The sequence below is a fragment of the Rosa chinensis genome, chromosome 7, assembly GCF_002994745.2.
Source record: "Rosa chinensis cultivar Old Blush chromosome 7, RchiOBHm-V2, whole genome shotgun sequence".
Lineage (NCBI taxonomy): Eukaryota > Viridiplantae > Streptophyta > Magnoliopsida > Rosales > Rosaceae > Rosa > Rosa chinensis.
Window position 1 is genome coordinate 18,238,206 of NC_037094.1, and position 17,995 is coordinate 18,256,200.

Here is a 17,995-nt window from a genome sequence, read left to right on the forward strand (position 1 = left end):
ATTTTTCATAGAATCCAGCGTTTTTTGTTGTTCATTGATTTTTCTACTAACACTTGTTAGCTTTTCTTCTTCCGTTTTTGGAAGTTCCTTGATATAATCCAGTTTGTTTTCCAATTTTTCTAATTGGTGGATTATAGCAGGTATTTTTTCTAGATGATTTTGACATCTAGTCAATTCTTGCTGCATGTTCTGATATTTTTCATCAGAAGATTTTAATAGAGAATTCAGTCTCTCTATTATTAAATTAGATATTGTCCCCATTGGGGATTCCCCTATTGAGCTTTTTACAAGCTCTGATACCAGTGATTTGCAGATCTAACCAATGCTCAAATAATCAAGAGGTTTTTGTTCCTCTTCCAGAACATATAAGAGATTATCAATATCTTGTTCTATTTTATAGATTCTGGTTTGAAGTCTATAGATAATATCCCAGTAGTTGGGGGTTTCTCTATTAAGACTTTCTCTATAATCTTTCAATTTTCTCAATTTTTCTCTCTCTTTTTGCAATTTTTTGCTTGTATTTTTACAGATAGCAATCAACTCAAGTCTGTCAATGATCGAAATTATGAATAGTAATTTGTATTGTTTACCTTTGAAATAGAGGATGCCTGTTAACACTGCATATTTAAGCAAATAAAACTCTGACACGTTTCAATAAAACTTTTAAAATATGCAACTATAGACATAGACATCGGATGAGAAGAAAACAACGAGGGGTATTGAAGGTAAGGATTTTGATAAGACGGGTAGGCAGGAATAAAAGGAAGAAAGAGTTGTGTAAAGAGGAAATAAAAATAAGACACTGGAGTGTATGAGAAGTATTTTCTTGGATTAGGGGTGTATGAGCGTTAACCCTACTTTATAATTTTCAGAATAGTTATCATCGCTACTCAAACAAGCTTGATATTAATATTACAAATGAAAGTAGTGTCACTTAGTTACACTAGAGTAAAAGTATTGTCACTCAATTACTGTTGTGGTATACATTGTAATTCTAATATTAGCTCGTAGAAAATGTTTGATAAAGCACGGTGCATCAAATGAAGGTGTTTGAAACCAAAAGCATGAACGTAGGGAAGCATTCAATCTAACTATCATGATTTCATTAGTGCTTCATGATTCCATTAGTGCTAAAAACTGTAGCCAAACAGAAGGCATAAACAAGTTTACATAAAAATATCAAACAGGTAATTCTTACAACAATGAATTTTATATATACACAATTTAGTTTACAAAAAGTAACTTTAGTTAACTGACAATAGTTACAAAATTTACATAACTAGGTTAATATCTTATCAATCATCTAACTATGGTTAGGTTAAGGTGACAACTCTTCATTTATCTACATACTTCTATACAAAATATCTTGTGAAATCTTTTTCACATGTACACCATTATCGCCTTTGAAACAACTGTAGACTATTTATCTGTTGTCGTTTCTTTCGGTAGTGCTATGTGGGTCTACTACACTTCTATAGTGTTCTCCAAATGTATACATATCGTGGAGTGTTCATGTTACATGACATGTCCGACCCACCAATTAAATTTTAATATAAAAATGTATCATACTTAAAATATTCATATTTTATAAATAAAAAACCGAATTTACTATTATTTCTTATAAACTTATATAAGATTCATTTAGTATTGGTCGATTGAACAAAACTATTTAGTCCAAGTGTCTAACCGTCTAAATAAAGATTATCTCTAACATGACTTCTCTGCATTTTCATTATATCTATTAGAAGTTTTATAAGAGCAAGTGCAGCGGTATGCTTAACTGGGCAAAAAAAGTCATTTTGATGATGTGTTGACCGAGTATATTGAAAAAGCACTTTCCACCGGTCCCTTTTTGACTGGACAAAAGATGGTTTTTTTTGACCCAGGCCAAGAAAAATGTCATGGCCTTGACATATTGCTTGCCCAGGCGAAGAAGCAAGCCAGCTCAGCCCATCAGGCCAATTAAAGAGAGAGACGTCATGGCCTTAATCTGGGCCGTTGTTTTCAATTAATGTTCAGATCCAACGGTGGTGCAATTATATGTATATATAGAGTTGTAATGGTAACAAAACGGTAAGAGAAAATATTGTTAAAAATTCTAAATGTTTCTCTATAAACACCCTCCATTTATTTTACATCTCACCCAAAAAAAATTATATTTCATAGTTACACAATAAACAGTGAAATAAAACTGTAAAAAAAATCAATGAACAGTGAAAAATAAAATAATGAACAGTTTGACCGGTCAAGAAAAAAAACGGGTGCTAACCCATGTCCAGTGGCAGTGAACAATAACTTGACTAGTCGAATTCTTGACTTTTCGACCTTGACATTTATTGACTACGGGTAAACTTGCTCTAAGATTGAGTCTTTTATCTTGTGTATACTTATTGTTGTTGTGCATTACCTTGTATATAAGTCTTGTGTGTAAGATAGAGCAAATTTGCTTCGTATCCCTAAATTAGTAAAAGAAGATTTCTTGATATCATAAATATATTAAGAATGATTGAAAAAAATTTCTTCGCTCCATCCGCTATATATGTTTTGGTCTCTGTAAATTACTCTCTCATGAAATATACCAGAAAATTTTCTACAAATTGTTTATCTACTTTTTCAACAATATCATTGTCTTAAAGCTGTGACACATTTCTCTTATCACACTCCTAGTTGCAATAGCAGTTACGAATCATTTGATTCATTCCAATTCAAATGCAGTTCCAAACAAAAGAAGAAACCATCGAGGTACCTGAAGCACGAAGAAGAAGCTACCTTATCCAAAACATATTTACCAACAAGTCCTCCAATCTCTGATCAAATTTCTGTTGTACCCTCACTCTCCAGCTTCCAAAGCTTCACTGAAAATCTTGAAACAAAACCCAACACCCACCATGGCAATGAACTCCTTACTGCACCTCCCTAAACCCCATTTCCCTCCAACCTTCCCTACACACCCAAAGGCCCAAACCCAACTCTCAAAGTCCACCAGTCAATATGGTAACCCGAAAACCATGGTGGGTGGTCTACTCGGGGCGGGTCTGACCCTGTCCCTGACTGTTATGGCACCCGCCTCGGCCGCTGAGCTACCGTTACTGGATTCTCTGCAGCTCAGTGAACCTGCCAATGCCCTCTCCCTGCCCACATGGGCCATACACGTGTCCAGCGTCGTTGAATGGTGAGCATTTCTCTCATCCTATTGGGTCTTACATTTTACAATTTATACTATTGGTTGCTGAAGTTGATTGTGAGTTTTTATTGTTGCAAGGATTACAGCAATGGTGTTGGTGTGGCAGTATGGTGAGAAGTCCGGGTTCGAATCGTGGAAAGGGCTGGCTTGGGGTATGGTGAGTTATAATCTCTTTTGAGTTTTTACAAATTGTTGCAAATTGGAGCGATCAGTGGTTCAATAGTTGAACAGAGGAGCATTACATAACTTGACTGTGATGTACTTTTTAGCTAACCAAATCAGTGTAGGACCAATTAAGAATGGAAACACTAGATTTCTACCCTATTGTTAAAGAACCTTGTCAAAAGGATTAGGGTTTAGTGAACATTGCTTTTAACTTGGGGTTTAGTGAACATTGCTTTTAACTTGGGGTCGATCCTTTTGAATTGCGATTAGTTGTGGATTTTGATTTAGCTATAAGTTGCAAAGCTGGGTTTCCAAATTTTGAAAATCTTAGAAAAGATGGGTTGGTGGAGGAACTTTATGTTGAGCTTGCTTTCTAGTTTTATTAGTATCTTAATGTCCACTGTCTTCTTAACTAAAGTTTTAGTGATTAGTGATTGAATCTGGTTGGTGCAGGTTCCCCTTCTTGGTGGAGCATTCTGTGCATGCACTTGGCATTTCTTTTATAACTCAGAGTCTCTTGAGGTAAGAAGAACAGTCGTTTTCCATGTTTTTGAATGGGATTTGTAAAAGGAGATGATATAGTTGAAACATGGAACATATTATTGATCATGATCATAAGCTGCAACAACTGATAGCAAAGACTTTTACGAATTTGTTCCTTGTATTAAGATAAGAATTGAGTTTTGAGACAATATATACAGTGATATTTTGCTTCTCATCCATGAGTTGTAGGTATTGGTGGCTCTTCAAGCAGCCCTGACAGTTATAGGCAATGCCACAATGTGTTTTGCGGCATATCGTATTTACAGATCAACTGAAGAACGCTCCAAGAAGCTTTGAAGTTTCTACAGAACAGACAAATCTCTTCCTATTTTGCTTCAGTTAGGTACCAAAGGAAAGAAAGCAATTTCTTCGTCAGGGCGGTAAGGTTTACATGTTGAGGAAGAACCGAAGAAGCGCAGATTTACAAAATGAACCATAATAGTCGGTTTGTGCGCATGCAGCATGAACCAGGATTTTCCCAGTGCCAAAAACTGAATTTAATTTCGATTTGATCATTTGCATTTGAAGGCCTCTGTTCTATGACAAAATGTTGGAGAGTCTCACGGTCAGGTGTCACCGTGTTGTAGCCACAATTCTTCAGATGAGAATGTTGTTTATAGTCTAGCTAGGCTTTCTTCGTTGAGTGGTGCTGTAATTGTTTGTTATGCTCTTTTTTAAATATAATTCATGCATGTAGTGTTGAAACTTGAAATTGAGTACCGTTCTTCTCTCTCTTGTTCTGGAAAAACAAAGAAGTATAAAGAGATATAGAACGTTTGCTACAAAATAGTCCTTTTGTGTTTATTGCCAATCTTGAAAACTACGACGGCATCATCGATTGACCTTGTGGTATCAATTATTGATCAATAATGCACGCAGTCGATCAGTTCTACTTTTTTTCTTGTTTATTTCTGTACTGCTGTGTTTGGTTAGTTTGGTAGAGTGCAAATGCTAGTTTGCACACCAATGGATTGCCATTTATTGTTTTCAAAGCTAAGTGAGGCTAAAATGCAGAAGCGTACTCTGTGTAATCTCAATAAAGAAATGAATGTATCCACCACAACATTACATATGTATAATTAGATCACGAGAATTGCTTCCTAGTCAAGCCATAAAGTAGGAGTGTGGAGCAACATTGATGTGTCGCTAACAATTCATGTGAGTTTCTGGGCGTGCAACTGTATAAGCTTTTAAACTCATGACCTCTCTCACCAGTCCTAGTCAAGCACAGAGGTGTACCTATAAGGGTTGCCGCGGTGGTGGAGCAGCTAAGCTTTAGTTAGCAGGGTCCTCCCTGTATTTCTTCTCTCACAAAATGTGTTTTAGATGCTACAGCTGGCTATCGGTGAAATTTTGCATCGAACTATGAATGCTTTTCTCCCTTTTCCCCAAGGCCATCAACCCTTTTAGAACTAAAAAAAAGATGTAAAACCTATCACTTTATGCCAAGAACCACCCAATGTGAAATTCATGTGCACCACCCATGAAGCATTGATCATCTCCTTGGACCATTATTTAGTGTTGTATTGGTCCTTGGATAGTGACTCAATTGAAGTTGTTATCAAAGAATGTACGTCATAACAATCATTTTCGTGTCATGATATTCTACACTAGAAAGAGTTAGTGAAATGTCTGGTCTTATCTCTTGTCTTCGAAAACTTACAAGCTAAAAATAAAATTTTGATATCATATTAGATAATATTGTATTGTGGGACAATGACAATGTTTCTCTAATTTTAATAAAAGAAATTGTGTCGGTACTAATAAATAGCTTGGTTGTCATTGGGATTCCTTATTAAAATTTTCCTAATAGTCATATGAACTTAAATCTCTCTCCTATATCATTGCTGTTCAAGCTAATTTTCAGATACAGATTGATGCATAATGCATTCTGGCGTTTCTGCTGCTACCACACGGTGCGTGTCTTTCACTTCTTTCACTTTCAAAGGAGCTTTATTGCTTTGCAAATCTTAGCTTTTGTATCTTCAAAGCAATTAAGCTCAGTCAATGGAGGGCCCTGAGCAAAGACATGTAAACTACTTGAAGGGTGGAGCAAAGTTCAAGTGTAAAATCACACATTTATTCTTCCCTTCAAACTTTAATTTAGGTAGGTGAGGCTGAGAGAGAAACTGCCGACCACTACTTTGAAAGAGATTGAAGAGTAAGGTTTCCAAACAACTACAGAATGATGAAGCTGACTGTCTCATTTGTCACCGCGCATTTTACTCCGTTTAGACATCTACTGATGCACCAAGTTATAACTAACGCAATGAAAGTTTATCATTTGCACTTATGTTTATTGCTTTTAGCAACATGCTTTGCTTTATTTTCATTTAGTTCTTACTTCTAGTTAAAAATTTCTTTAGGATCTGATCATGAGGTGTTTGTTAACTAATGTACTCTGATAATTTTTTAATAAACAAGTTAAATAGCTGTCCCGTTCAAAAAGAAAAAAAAAGAAAAAAAAAAAGCCTTCCCTCTTCATTTATATACAGGCAGCTGCAAACTGATTCCATACCTGAATGAACAAGTATCAGATCAAAAAAGAATTCATCTTCTTCATACTGTATACTGTATGCTACTTTTATGGATGAACACTGCATTTGCTTTATGTACAGGATCAGAAAGATTCTGAGTCTTTTCACAGTCCCTACCAATTCCATCATTGAACTTCAAGAAAATAAGTGAAAATCAAGGTTCCTTTGTAGATTTGTGTGTGAAATTTATTGGGGGGCTTTTGAACTTTGGCAAATCATGGGAGGCTGGGGGCCAATTTAATTTTTTTTTCCCAAAAGCAAAGATTAGAAGGTCCCTTGCCACAAAAGCTAGGGTACACGAAAGCTTTGATTTCAGGAGTGTTGTTCTATTAAAAAAGTTGGAGCATTCAAATGGGTTAATGCTCTTTTTGCACCATTAAAATTCAAAAACTTGTTCATCAAAGTAGACCATTTTCAAGGAGCCTTTCTTTTGCTCAGTTTGATGTCTTTCTTGCAAAAGCTCGAGCTCTCTCTCTTTGCTTTTTGGGCCCTCGATCATCATTTTGCTAATCAGTTTTGTGCTCCTTCATTGCCAATTCCCTACTTTTTTTTTTTTGAAGTTTTTCAACTCAGATGGCGCCATTTATCTAGCTTCAAGTGAATGAATATATGCATATTCAGGTACCCCAGAATTCAATTGTGTTCTAAAATGGGGCCATTGTTTAATCATCATCTGGAAATCTATAGATTTCATAGAAAATTATTAATTGCTTAACTAATGGTTCTGTCACTTTCTGTAATATTTGCCCCTTTTAAGATCATTTGATCGGTGCAATTAGTAGTCTATTCTATATAGTAATCCAACTAGTCCAATTATAGTAATGGGACATGTATTAAGCAAACATGTGGCTTCAACAGCATGACTATTAGAAAAGCGTTGAGAAATTAATTAAACACTAATCATACTCCTATATATTAGTCACTTCGATTTAGGTCACGTCATAAATGGATTTAAAAGCAAGAATGTTTTGAAAATTTAAAAAGTTAATGGACTCAAATTTAGAGAGATGCACAAGTCATTTTTGTGATGAATCACTATGATTTATGCGTACTGTCATTATGTCGTAACATACCAAAATGAACAATGATTGAATCACTATATTTCTTATCAATCCTACGTAACAAAACCATACCATAACGTAGTAGATCATTAAATCACTTATTAAGCATCAAACTTGAGACATTATAGCACAGAATTTGACACCATGGCTCACCAAAGAAATCCTTGGAAGATTTAGAAATGATGCATGAATAATAAAATTGTCAGAACAAAACATTGATATTTGATACAAGGCAGTAGGCACCAGCCATTGAGGACCGCCGGAATTGCCCCTCCTCTCATTTATGGTTAGAACCAAGAAACTTTCCAAGGGAGAAAGACTCCCCTAAACCCAAAGGGGCATGGTCGTACTTTCGGCCTTAAACCCAAAAGCCAATAAGCGAAATGGGGACCTACTAAGCTGCGACTGGACCATCACACTCTCTCTCGCTTTAAACAAAAGCAAGTCAAAAACGCTTTCTCACTCTCTCTCTCTCTCCAAAGCTTCGATTGAGGAAGCAAAGCAAAATCAAACAGACCCGGATTTATCTGAGTCACATTCCACACGATTAATCCCACTACCACTAGAAACTTGAAAGAATCACCGAGTACTACTACTCCTATTGCCACCAGTGTTGTACTGCTCCATTTGCATTTCTCTGAACTTGAGAGAACGAAATACCACCTGGGTCTTTCTCAATTCCCAAAACAGAGACTTGGGTTTTTCTGGGTTTATCCCGAAGCTTCCAAAGACTCCTGCTTTTTGAAGCTTCATTTCTGGGTGCAATGGCCGCTTCAGGCGGGTATAATTACCGAGATGCTGCTACTCAGAGAAGCTCTTTCAAGGTGGATAGGCCTCTTTCTGTCAATTCCAACCCCAAGTCTGCTGTAAAGTCCAAGCCTTTGCTTCCTCCTCGCCGGAACAGCACTGGCTCTATTGGTGCTGCTGCTGCTGCTGCTGCTGGAACTGCCTCTAAGGATAATACTGGAGGTGGGTTTTTGTTTCTGGCTTCAAGCATTTTGTGGTTGAGATGTTGGTGACTTGTTTACTGTTTTTGCTGGTGGTTTTGGGTTTGAAATGTTTGTCTGTGAAGAAAAGAGAAATACTATTATTGCCAGAAACTATGGTACTCTTTGATTAATATAGGCAATCATGTGGTATTCTTTTCTGGGGATGATGGATAGCTATTCCATTTTATTGGTTCCAAGTTCCAATGCATTTCAATTTAGGGAGAATTTGTGTCTTAAGCATTGTGAGTTGGGATACATAGACTTTTTTGGTTTTGAAGTTGAATTGATGTGGAGTCTGTAAACCAAGCTATGCCTGTGAAAATGGTTTTCGACATGAATATGGTTCAGGAAAGAGCTTGGGGAGTTATTAATGAGGCTTTGATTTCTTGCCTGCTTTGGGCGGAATACTTCAGCCTCTTTTCTTTAAACTTTTGTTGTATATAGGATTCGTGTCAAATAATTGGTAGAGTTGAATGCTAGATTAGTGGGTAGTTTTTAATCGTTGTTGGAGAAAGTAATTGTCATTTTCTACTAAAGTTGTCATGGGAATTAGTAGTCTTCTGTTTCACTTGCATCTTGCATCACTTTTCCCTAACTGTATATTTATTCAAATCACTGGGATCTGAGCAATCTTCCCTGAATTCCTTTTACTGCCCTATATTTTAAGTTTTTGAAATGTTAAATTTATAGCTGTTCATTTGACTTTGCTTTTCTTGGGTATAGTTCCTGGAAGAGTCCGAGTAGCTGTGAGATTGCGGCCACGTAACTCTGATGAAATGATCTCAGATGCTGATTTTGCTGAAATTGTAGAATTACAGCCAGAGGTACCTACTAATACTTGACTTATTGATAGCTAACTATCTTCCTATTATTACTATCTGCTTTCATGGTCCGCGCAATTTAATCATTTTGTGTTCTGTTTCAGCTTAAAAGGTTGAAACTTCGGAGAAACAATTGGGACTTGGATACTTATGAGTTCGATGAAGTTCTCACAGAGTTTGCATCACAAAAGCGTGTTTATGAAGTAGTGGCAAAGCCTGTTGTGGAGGTGCATATACATAAAGCTTCAGTTTCCTGCTTTTTACATTTAGATTCATCTGTTACAAGTTGATAATTTTGGATCCTTAATCGAAGTAAAAGTCTTCCTAGAAGTTTGGTCTATTGACTTTAGTTGATAATATACTTTTTTCTTTTATGTACATGTTCCTCACAGTTTTGCATCTTCATCCAAGTTATGTACATAGGTTTGGATTCAATTGTCATGTGCACTATACCCTATAACCTAGCTGGTAGAACTAGGTTCCAAAAATTGTCATGGCTAGTATGCAACTTGCCCAGTTCGTGTCTTCTCTGCCAAGGACTAAGGAGATTGTGATCTCTGAATCCAGTACATAAGTAGGTCCAAAGAAGCCAATTGCCAACTTTTTGGCTAGGGATTTCGAGTTAGGATAGTGCATTAGAACTATTATTCCTTAGATCAAAATTTGCTTAGATTTCGACCTAGAGTTCCTTTATATAATTTCTATCCATTCCTTTCATATGAAATATATAATCACGTATTCCTATTCATATGGATGCAGAGTTTTTCCATTTTCTTCTATATTTTGTAGAATTTCCGTCAAGTGACATGTTATCTTGTAATTTCCTTCACCAGAGTGTTCTGGAAGGTTATAATGGGACAGTCATGGCATATGGCCAGACTGGTACAGGAAAGACGTATACACTTGGACGACTTGGAGAGGAGGATACTGCTGCTCGTGGAATAATGGTCCGTGCCATGGAGGATATTTTAGCAGATGTATCTCTGGAGTCTGATTCTTTGTCAGTCTCGTATCTGCAGGTTGTTGAACTCTCAAGCTGGTGTTTATCATTTCCTTAATAGCATTATATTATTGGTTTGTTACGAGTTTTATTTAACCTTTTTCACTGATGAAACTAATGATTACGATTTCTCATTTCTCTAACATTCTGGTTCTCTACATGTCAGCTTTACATGGAAACCATACATGACCTACTCGATCCTGCAAATGATAGCATTTCTATAGTGGAAGACCCCAAAACTGGTGATGTCTCACTACCAGGGGCAAGCCTAGTTGAAATCAGGGACCACAAGAGTTTCGTGGAACTACTAAGATTAGGGGAAGCTCACCGCTTTGCTACCAATACAAAACTGAACACTGAGTCTTCTCGTAGCCATGCTATTCTGATGGTAAGTAATCTATATTTCTCTTTTTACGAGGCTTATGTGTTTAAAAGTGAGTGGTTGGTGAAGATTTTCAAAGCTGATAATATTTAAGCATTAAGTGACTTGTTTTATGCTAATTATAAAAGGAAGATTTCAAATGCCACAGGTACACGTAAAAAAGTCCGTAAAGGGAAGAGATTCAGCTCTTTCAAGCCAAAATGTCAACAACTCCCACACTGTTAAAAGTCTGAAGCCTCCTGTTGTTCGAAAGAGCAAGTTAATTGTGGTGGATCTTGCTGGTTCAGAGCGTATCGACAAATCAGGTGTGTGCATCCAGTGAATATATTAGAAGTGTTTCCTAATTTTCTTTTGCTATTTCCTGTTACAGTAACCTATTCTGGAGGAAAGATAGATCTCTCTAAATTCCTGCATTAATTATCTCAGAAAATTGAGATAACTTTTGGGGTTAAAAAAAAGAGATAGCTTTATAGAAGGAATGATTGGGGGGAGGTCTCATTTGGTTTTTTTGTTGATCTTTGTTGTATGCCAGGAAGTGAAGGACATACACTAGAGGAAGCCAAATCAATCAATCTCTCGTTAAGTGCACTGGGAAAGTGCATCAATGCATTGGCAGAAAACAGTGCGCATATTCCTGTTCGAGATTCAAAACTTACAAGATTGCTTCGGGATTCATTTGGAGGTAAGATGGGATGTTTCATCTTCATATTTTACTTTATTATATCAGGATATGTTATCTCCATTCTGTGTATACTTTTGAAAGTTTTGAGTGGCTAGCTTGAGTGTATTCTTTGGCCTTCTCAAATAGTTGATGATTCCTGTTTTAAAGTCATATGTAGGTTGAAAGATTGTTTGATTCCGGACACCCACATCTTGCCCTGTAGGGTGGATTTAAAAAAATAAAAATAAAAATAAAAAATTTAGAAGCCCCTATATTTTAAAAACTGTTTGTTTGCTAAAAGTAAATAAAATAAAGTGTTGTCTCCAGGTCACTTTGCAAGCTAATTTTTACAGATAAATAAAGAAATTTCTTTCTATGTTTTTGATATTTCAACATTTGTAGATGCCTGATACCAGTAAATTTTAACAGGCACAGCAAGAACATCACTGGTTGTTACTATCGGTCCATCTCCACGTCATCGAGGAGAGACGGCTAGTACTATTATGTTTGGACAGCGGGTGGGTTTCCAGATCACTTTCCGTTTTTTTTTTAATTTATTATTATTATTTTTTTTAGAGTTTCATTTTGCCTCTCTGGAATAGTTGGTAGTAACCTTTTGTAAAATTCTGCTAGCATTATTTAGCAATCTAATAGTCTTTTCATGGATGCATAACTATCATTTTGAAGACTCTTCTAAACCAAAAAAAAAAAAACCTATTATTTTGAAGTTACTGAAATTTTGTGTTTACTCAGGCTATGAAAGTGGAAAATATGTTGAAATTGAAGGAGGAATTTGACTACAAAAGTTTGTCCAGAAGGCTAGATATACAATTAGACAAACTCATTGCAGAACATGAAAGACAGCAGAAAGCATTTGAGGATGAGATTGAAAGAATAGCCGCGGAAGCACAAAATCAGATCACAGAGGTTGAAAAGAACTATGCAGATGCACTGGAGGCAAGTTTTTGTTTCAATATCTGGAAAGTTGGCATTCACAGGACATACAGTTAAAAATGTTTCAACATTGTCCTGTGGCTCATATAAGTTTTTTTAAGGAAAGGAAGAAAAAATTATGCATTTTGTCCTGCTTACCTGGATTGTGTAGATTTGTTTATGCTTATTGAACTCCTTGTATTTCTCCCATGTAGAAGGAAAGATTGAAATATCAGAAAGACTATATGGAATCAATAAAAAAGCTTGAAGAGCAGTTGGTGATGAATCAGCCAAAGCATGACTTTGAAAAAGTCACAAATGGACCCAAGGACGATAAATCTAATGTGACATCGAGCAAAGAGGTATAATCCTCCACTTCGGCCTTGTTTTGTGCTCTTTGTGATAGCAGTGTCATAGTGAATTTTTGTGTTTCACATGAGTTTCTGGCTTGTAGTTGGGATTTATTATCTTCTATGGATTGTGAATTGATTAATCAGGCTGAGGACCTATTATATTATACTTCTCTTTCTCACTGCTATTTTCCTGTTTAAATGAGAAAAGTGGGTAAATCAATTAGTAGGTCTTTTTTGAATGCCGCCGGTTCACTTAACAATGATCGTTGATTTTCAATTATCCATCCATATGGGTTTGCAGAATTCTGGGAAGAAAAACTGCAGTAGAAAGAATAATCAACTTGGTGCTTTATATATGTATGTATATATTAGTAAAAAAAAGGTATAAACAGTTCAAAAGAAGGCAAACAGGTTACTCGGTAGGCCGGGTACAACACCTTCTGTGGATAATGCTTGCTACACCTTCCGCAGATATGTAAAAGTTTGTCACTGGGAGGCTATGGGTATTGTCGGTACTCGCCCACATGAATTTCTTCTATTTGTGGCTCTAAAGATGTTCTTGAATTTTTTATCTATTGCATGCCGGGAAGTAACATATATCATCATGCATTTTATCAAGGTCAAAAGTTAAATGCTATGGACAGTTGATGATTGGAATACGTGTGTGTCTTGTGAAGATTGCTTGCTTCTTTTTCTTTGTCATTTTAAGCACAAATTTATCTTGGTTTCGAGCTGCCTTTCACATTAAGCTTCTCCCACAGATCAAGTAGTGGTCCCTTGATTGAGATGATATATTTTCTTAGCACCGCTGCCAATTTGATTTTTTAGCTCTTGTTTTCCGTTATATGTTGTGTTGAGGAGTGTTCCTAACAATTTTATTATACATAGATTTGCAGGTTGCATGTTGAGGAAATTAATGACTTAAGAAAGTTGCTCCAGCGAGAGACAAGTCTTAGGAAGGCTGCTGAAGAGGAAACTAGTAATCTGAAGAGTCAACTGACTCAATGGAAAAGGTCAGAGGTGCGTTTTATCACCAGTTTAATGATTCTGATATCATATCATTGAATTGATCTTTGAAATCTTGCGGATGTTACATAGAAAAATTCTTTTGATGTGGTAGGCAGCTGGAAATTCAGAGATCTTAAAGCTTCGTAAGATGCTGGAAGATGAGGCACATCAGAAGGAGAAACTTGAAGGAGAAATAGCAACACTTCACAGTCAATTGTTGCAACTGAGCTTTGATGCTGATGAGGTATGCTATATGTAGAGTTTTAAGTCTTGTTGGGAATCATCAATTTCCTGATTGTTCTAATTTTCATTGAAATTTTTTTTCTGCCATAGGAATTATAAATTTTTATGGATGAAAATTGGGACTAAAAACACCAATAATTGACTTAAATATCACCAGTTAGTATTTTAAAATTGAAAATATTACCTCTTCAGAAAGTAATGTTCCAACTCACCTTTTCTTCCAAGGGAGTTTTTAATTTGAGTATCATCCCCTGGTCAGAAAAAAAGATTGTAGTTATTAGTATGCTTGTTTTATCTTGATGGTGCTGGTGAGAAACGATAAAAATACGGTCCTGTTTGGTGACTGGTGTGGTTTGACTTAGATTCTTCAAGTCAAAACATAGTATCATTTATCACTCTAACCATGAGGGATGTATGCCATCAGCAAACACTCTAGCTCAAAATGGGGTGACATCTTTTAGAGAGGCATGCCTTAGTGGCTTAGTGTAACTAGTGCAACAAGCCTTGCCTTGAATTTCTGTCGTGCTGGCCAGGCAGTATAAGGGATGTATTATCTTTGTAAGGGGTTTAGAAAGGTAATGAGGCCATATCTGTGGACAATCTGAATAGTGTTGTAATGGTATAGGTATACAAGGAAATTTGGGTTTAAATTAGTTTCAATTCCCCAAATTACTTGGATTTGCAATTTCTTTAATCACAAAGTGTGAACATATCCATAACTCTAACAAAATTTTTAATGCTGGAGACTTGAACATTTTGAAATGGAACCAACACTATGCATATGAACAGGGACAATCAATTCCTCTACCTTTTTGTATTATTATATTTATTTCAGTGGGTATTAAATACCCCATTTCGTGCAATTCCATGGTTTCCGAGTCTTGAAATGTGCATTAACACATATGCTCTTGCAGACAAGTAGACAACTTGATAGGGGTGGGCTTGGAAAAGTTGGTGGCCTTGACTCCCTCATGACTCAAGTTAGGCATCTACAGCTCAAGGAATCAGGAAATGAGGACAAAGCCTCAATAGCAAAAATTTTCGAACAAGGTTGCAGTTGCTCTAGTGCTCGCCTGTTTTCACTTGATGCTATATTTATAATATTCATAAATTTATTCGCTTGTTTTTCTTTTGTTTATCCATTACTAATGGTAAATAAAATTTTTAGTGGGATTGCAAAAGATCTTGTCATTACTTGAAGCTGAAGACAATGATGTGCGAATTCATGCCGTTAAAGTCGTAGCAAATCTTGCTGCTGAAGGTGATTTCATTTCTTTACCTCGTTTATCTTCCTTGCCTTGCTACTGCCATAATACATGCTTATATTCTGAAGTTCTGAAAATCATTGTACCAGCATGTTACTGATATTACCCGTGGCATAATGCTTAAGTTCTTTTTTAGAACATCTCTTCAGATGTGGAGACTACGGAGTGATTGCATATGTAGAAGTATGTGTTTTATGCTTGAAGTAGCACAGCATTTAGTTTTAAAGGACCACTCAATACCAGAAGATCTCTATGAGTTATCTGGGAGAAAAGAGGATTAAAAAACTAGCACAATTGATTTCTAAAATCTTTCTCTTCTTCCAAATATGTTGTTAAACATACTGACTATTGAAGATGCTACAGGGATTTTGACTTCAAGTCATGATCAATTGACCTAAGAATAATTTATGCCAATTATTTTGGAATAAAAAAAATTCATGTTGCGAACATCAATAGCTTGGCTATGTAAAAGTTAAAGATCTATGTTCTGTTTCATGGTCCAACTAGCAGTTACTAGTCCTTGGTAAGGGGCAAGTATAGTTATATGAAAAGATAGGTGAAGATTGATAAATTATTTTGTGTGGTGAAACTGAGTTCATCTGTTATCTATATTTGCTTTAATGCTGTGTACAAAAATTGGGTCCCTCTTCCCTTGTAATATATTTTGGGTCATAATATTTTGCTGTTGAACCAGTTCTATATGTAGATTTCTTATTAGTTTCCATGTTGAATAAAGATCCATAGCATCACTATAGTTAAGGCTACTGCGTAGCAAGCAATAATACTTGCTCCCCTATAATTTGCAGAAGCAAATCAGGAGAAAATTGTAGAAGCTGGTGGTCTCACATCCTTGTTGATGTTACTCAAAACCTCTGACGATGAAACCATACATAGAGTTGCGGCAGGTGCCATCGCAAATTTAGCAATGAACGGTAAAAATATTGGTCCCTGGTTCATGATTCTTCATAGATATTGCAAATATTGGCTAATAAAATCAGCTCTTTAATTTGGCTTTGAACTCAGAAACCAACCAGGAGCTGATAATGAGTCAAGGGGGAATTAGTTTGTTATCTATGACAGCAGCCAATGGTGAAGATCCACAAACCCTTCGAATGGTTGCTGGAGCCATTGCTAATCTTTGCGGAAATGGTAAACTTTCTGCCCTCTTTGAAGTTCATTTCTTCAACTTCTGTTAATTCTAGATGACACCAAGTTGCAAGAAGTTCTAAATAAGTTCAAGTAATCTTATGAAACCTTAATCCTACTTAGAATTAAATGAGAATGTAGGAAGCAAACTTTTAGCAACAGAGAAGTTACAGTACAGACTGCACCAGAATTAGATTTGTTAATCATATTTCTATTGTGAGCAACTTTCTTCACACTAGTTTCTGTTGTCATTTTGGTGAATACTGTGTCTGGGTCACTACAAACAAAGAACTATTTCTCTAGAGATAATAGAAGAGGGAGAAAAGATGAGACAGAGAGAGCGGATAGTGTTGAAGAACTAGAGAGAAGCTGGGGTTTCATTTTAAACTTCTATGCTCCAGTCTGAAGAAAATTACATCATGGCCTAATTATGAGGCCTGTAAGACAATCAAACATAATAAGATCCCTTGCTGATTCAATTACAAGTATTTTCATGAATTAAATCCCTAGTTCTCTTTATCAAATGGTTCAAAGCTGTAATCAGCTCAATTCCCTAATCATATCCTTAATCACATCAAATGCTAAAAGTAGGACCTCCATCATTCTTCAGCAGGGTGTTTCTTTATCTACTTTCCAGGTAAAAACTAATTTATGTCAGTATATTCTGCTGTCACTAACACCAATGAAATTGCATTTGTTCAGATAAATTACAGAGCAAGCTAAGAGCTGAAGGTGGAATTAAGGCATTGCTAGGAATGGTCAGATGTGGGCATCCAGATGTTCTTGCACAAGTTGCTCGTGGGATTGCAAATTTCGCAAAATGCGAGTCTAGGGCATCTACACAAGGTAAAAGACTATCAGGTCTTCTGGTGGTTGTCTTCAAATGTATTCTGTGCTTATCAAATTTTATTGAAGAATAATTGCATTGAAACATATACAGTTTAATCATCCTTTAGACTGAGTTATGTGGTTATTTAACTTTAGGGACCAAAAATGGAAGATCTCTTTTGATTGAGGACGGTGCACTTTCATGGATTGTACAAAATGCTAATAATGAAGCCTCACCAATCAGGCGCCACATTGAGCTAGCACTATGCCACTTAGCACAACATGGTAAGCTTTCCTTCCTCTTTCTTATTATCACACAATGAAAAAGCTAACCCTCTGTAGAAAGTTTGCTAAAAAATGTAGAATTCACTATTTTTTCAGAAACAAATGCAAAAGACATGATCAGTGGTGGTGCCTTGTGGGAGCTTGTTCGCATTTCCCGAGACTGTTCACGCGAAGACATAAGAACTCTTGCATATCGAACACTAACTTCTAGCCCCACCTTCCAAGGTGAATTGAGGCGGCTGCGGATAGATAATTAAAGAGTTGTGGAATAAGAGAACTTGATATGAAAATGTGGAGGATGCACAGCAAGTATTAGCCTAGAGTAATCTCAAGCATGATGTATGATTCTTGCAGCACAAACAAAAAGGAATGCTTGCAACTGAAGTTCTACCATCTTGTTCCTGAGGAAGTCACCATCTTAGTCAGTATGCCTTTGTTTAGTCCTGAGGTTTAGTTAAAGTCTACACCCTAATCCCCTTATCATTATTATCGTTAGATTATGTTTTAAGTGAATTATTCCATCAGTGCTTCAAATTAGTTTGTACATCGATTTGTATATGAAACAAATAGGGAAACAAACTGAATTTTTTG

General features: G+C 36.2%; 2 protein-coding genes across 4 annotated transcripts; both read left to right on the forward strand.

The window, feature by feature from the left end:
- Positions 1–2,643: 2,643 nt before the first annotated feature.
- Positions 2,644–4,787, forward strand: LOC112179443 (ycf49-like protein). 2 transcript variants are annotated; one of them, XM_024317860.2, is made up of 4 exons: positions 2,644–3,172; positions 3,263–3,341; positions 3,803–3,871; positions 4,082–4,782. In XM_024317860.2, the coding sequence occupies exons 1-4, from the start codon at positions 2,889–2,891 to the stop codon at positions 4,187–4,189; spliced, it is 540 nt and encodes a 179-aa protein (XP_024173628.1). In that variant the 5' UTR covers positions 2,644–2,888; the 3' UTR covers positions 4,190–4,782. The 2 variants fall into 2 exon arrangements, with proteins under 2 accessions (XP_024173628.1, XP_024173629.1); XM_024317861.2 differs by having other exon boundaries at positions 3,031–3,172; positions 3,271–3,341; positions 4,082–4,787.
- Positions 4,788–7,919: 3,132 nt separating this feature from the next.
- On the forward strand, positions 7,920–17,995 carry LOC112180339 (kinesin-like protein KIN-UA). 2 transcript variants are annotated; one of them, XM_040511721.1, is made up of 19 exons: positions 7,920–8,459; positions 9,203–9,303; positions 9,405–9,527; positions 10,134–10,319; positions 10,467–10,688; positions 10,831–10,987; positions 11,215–11,364; positions 11,773–11,861; positions 12,097–12,300; positions 12,492–12,638; positions 13,518–13,649; positions 13,750–13,881; positions 14,795–14,930; positions 15,049–15,141; positions 15,952–16,077; positions 16,169–16,294; positions 16,994–17,137; positions 17,276–17,404; positions 17,483–17,995. In XM_040511721.1, exons 1-19 carry the CDS (start codon positions 8,255–8,257, stop codon positions 17,659–17,661), a joined length of 2,781 nt encoding a protein of 926 aa, XP_040367655.1. In that variant the 5' UTR covers positions 7,920–8,254; the 3' UTR covers positions 17,662–17,995. The 2 variants fall into 2 exon arrangements, with proteins under 2 accessions (XP_040367655.1, XP_024174638.1); XM_024318870.2 differs by having other exon boundaries at positions 7,922–8,459; positions 17,501–17,995.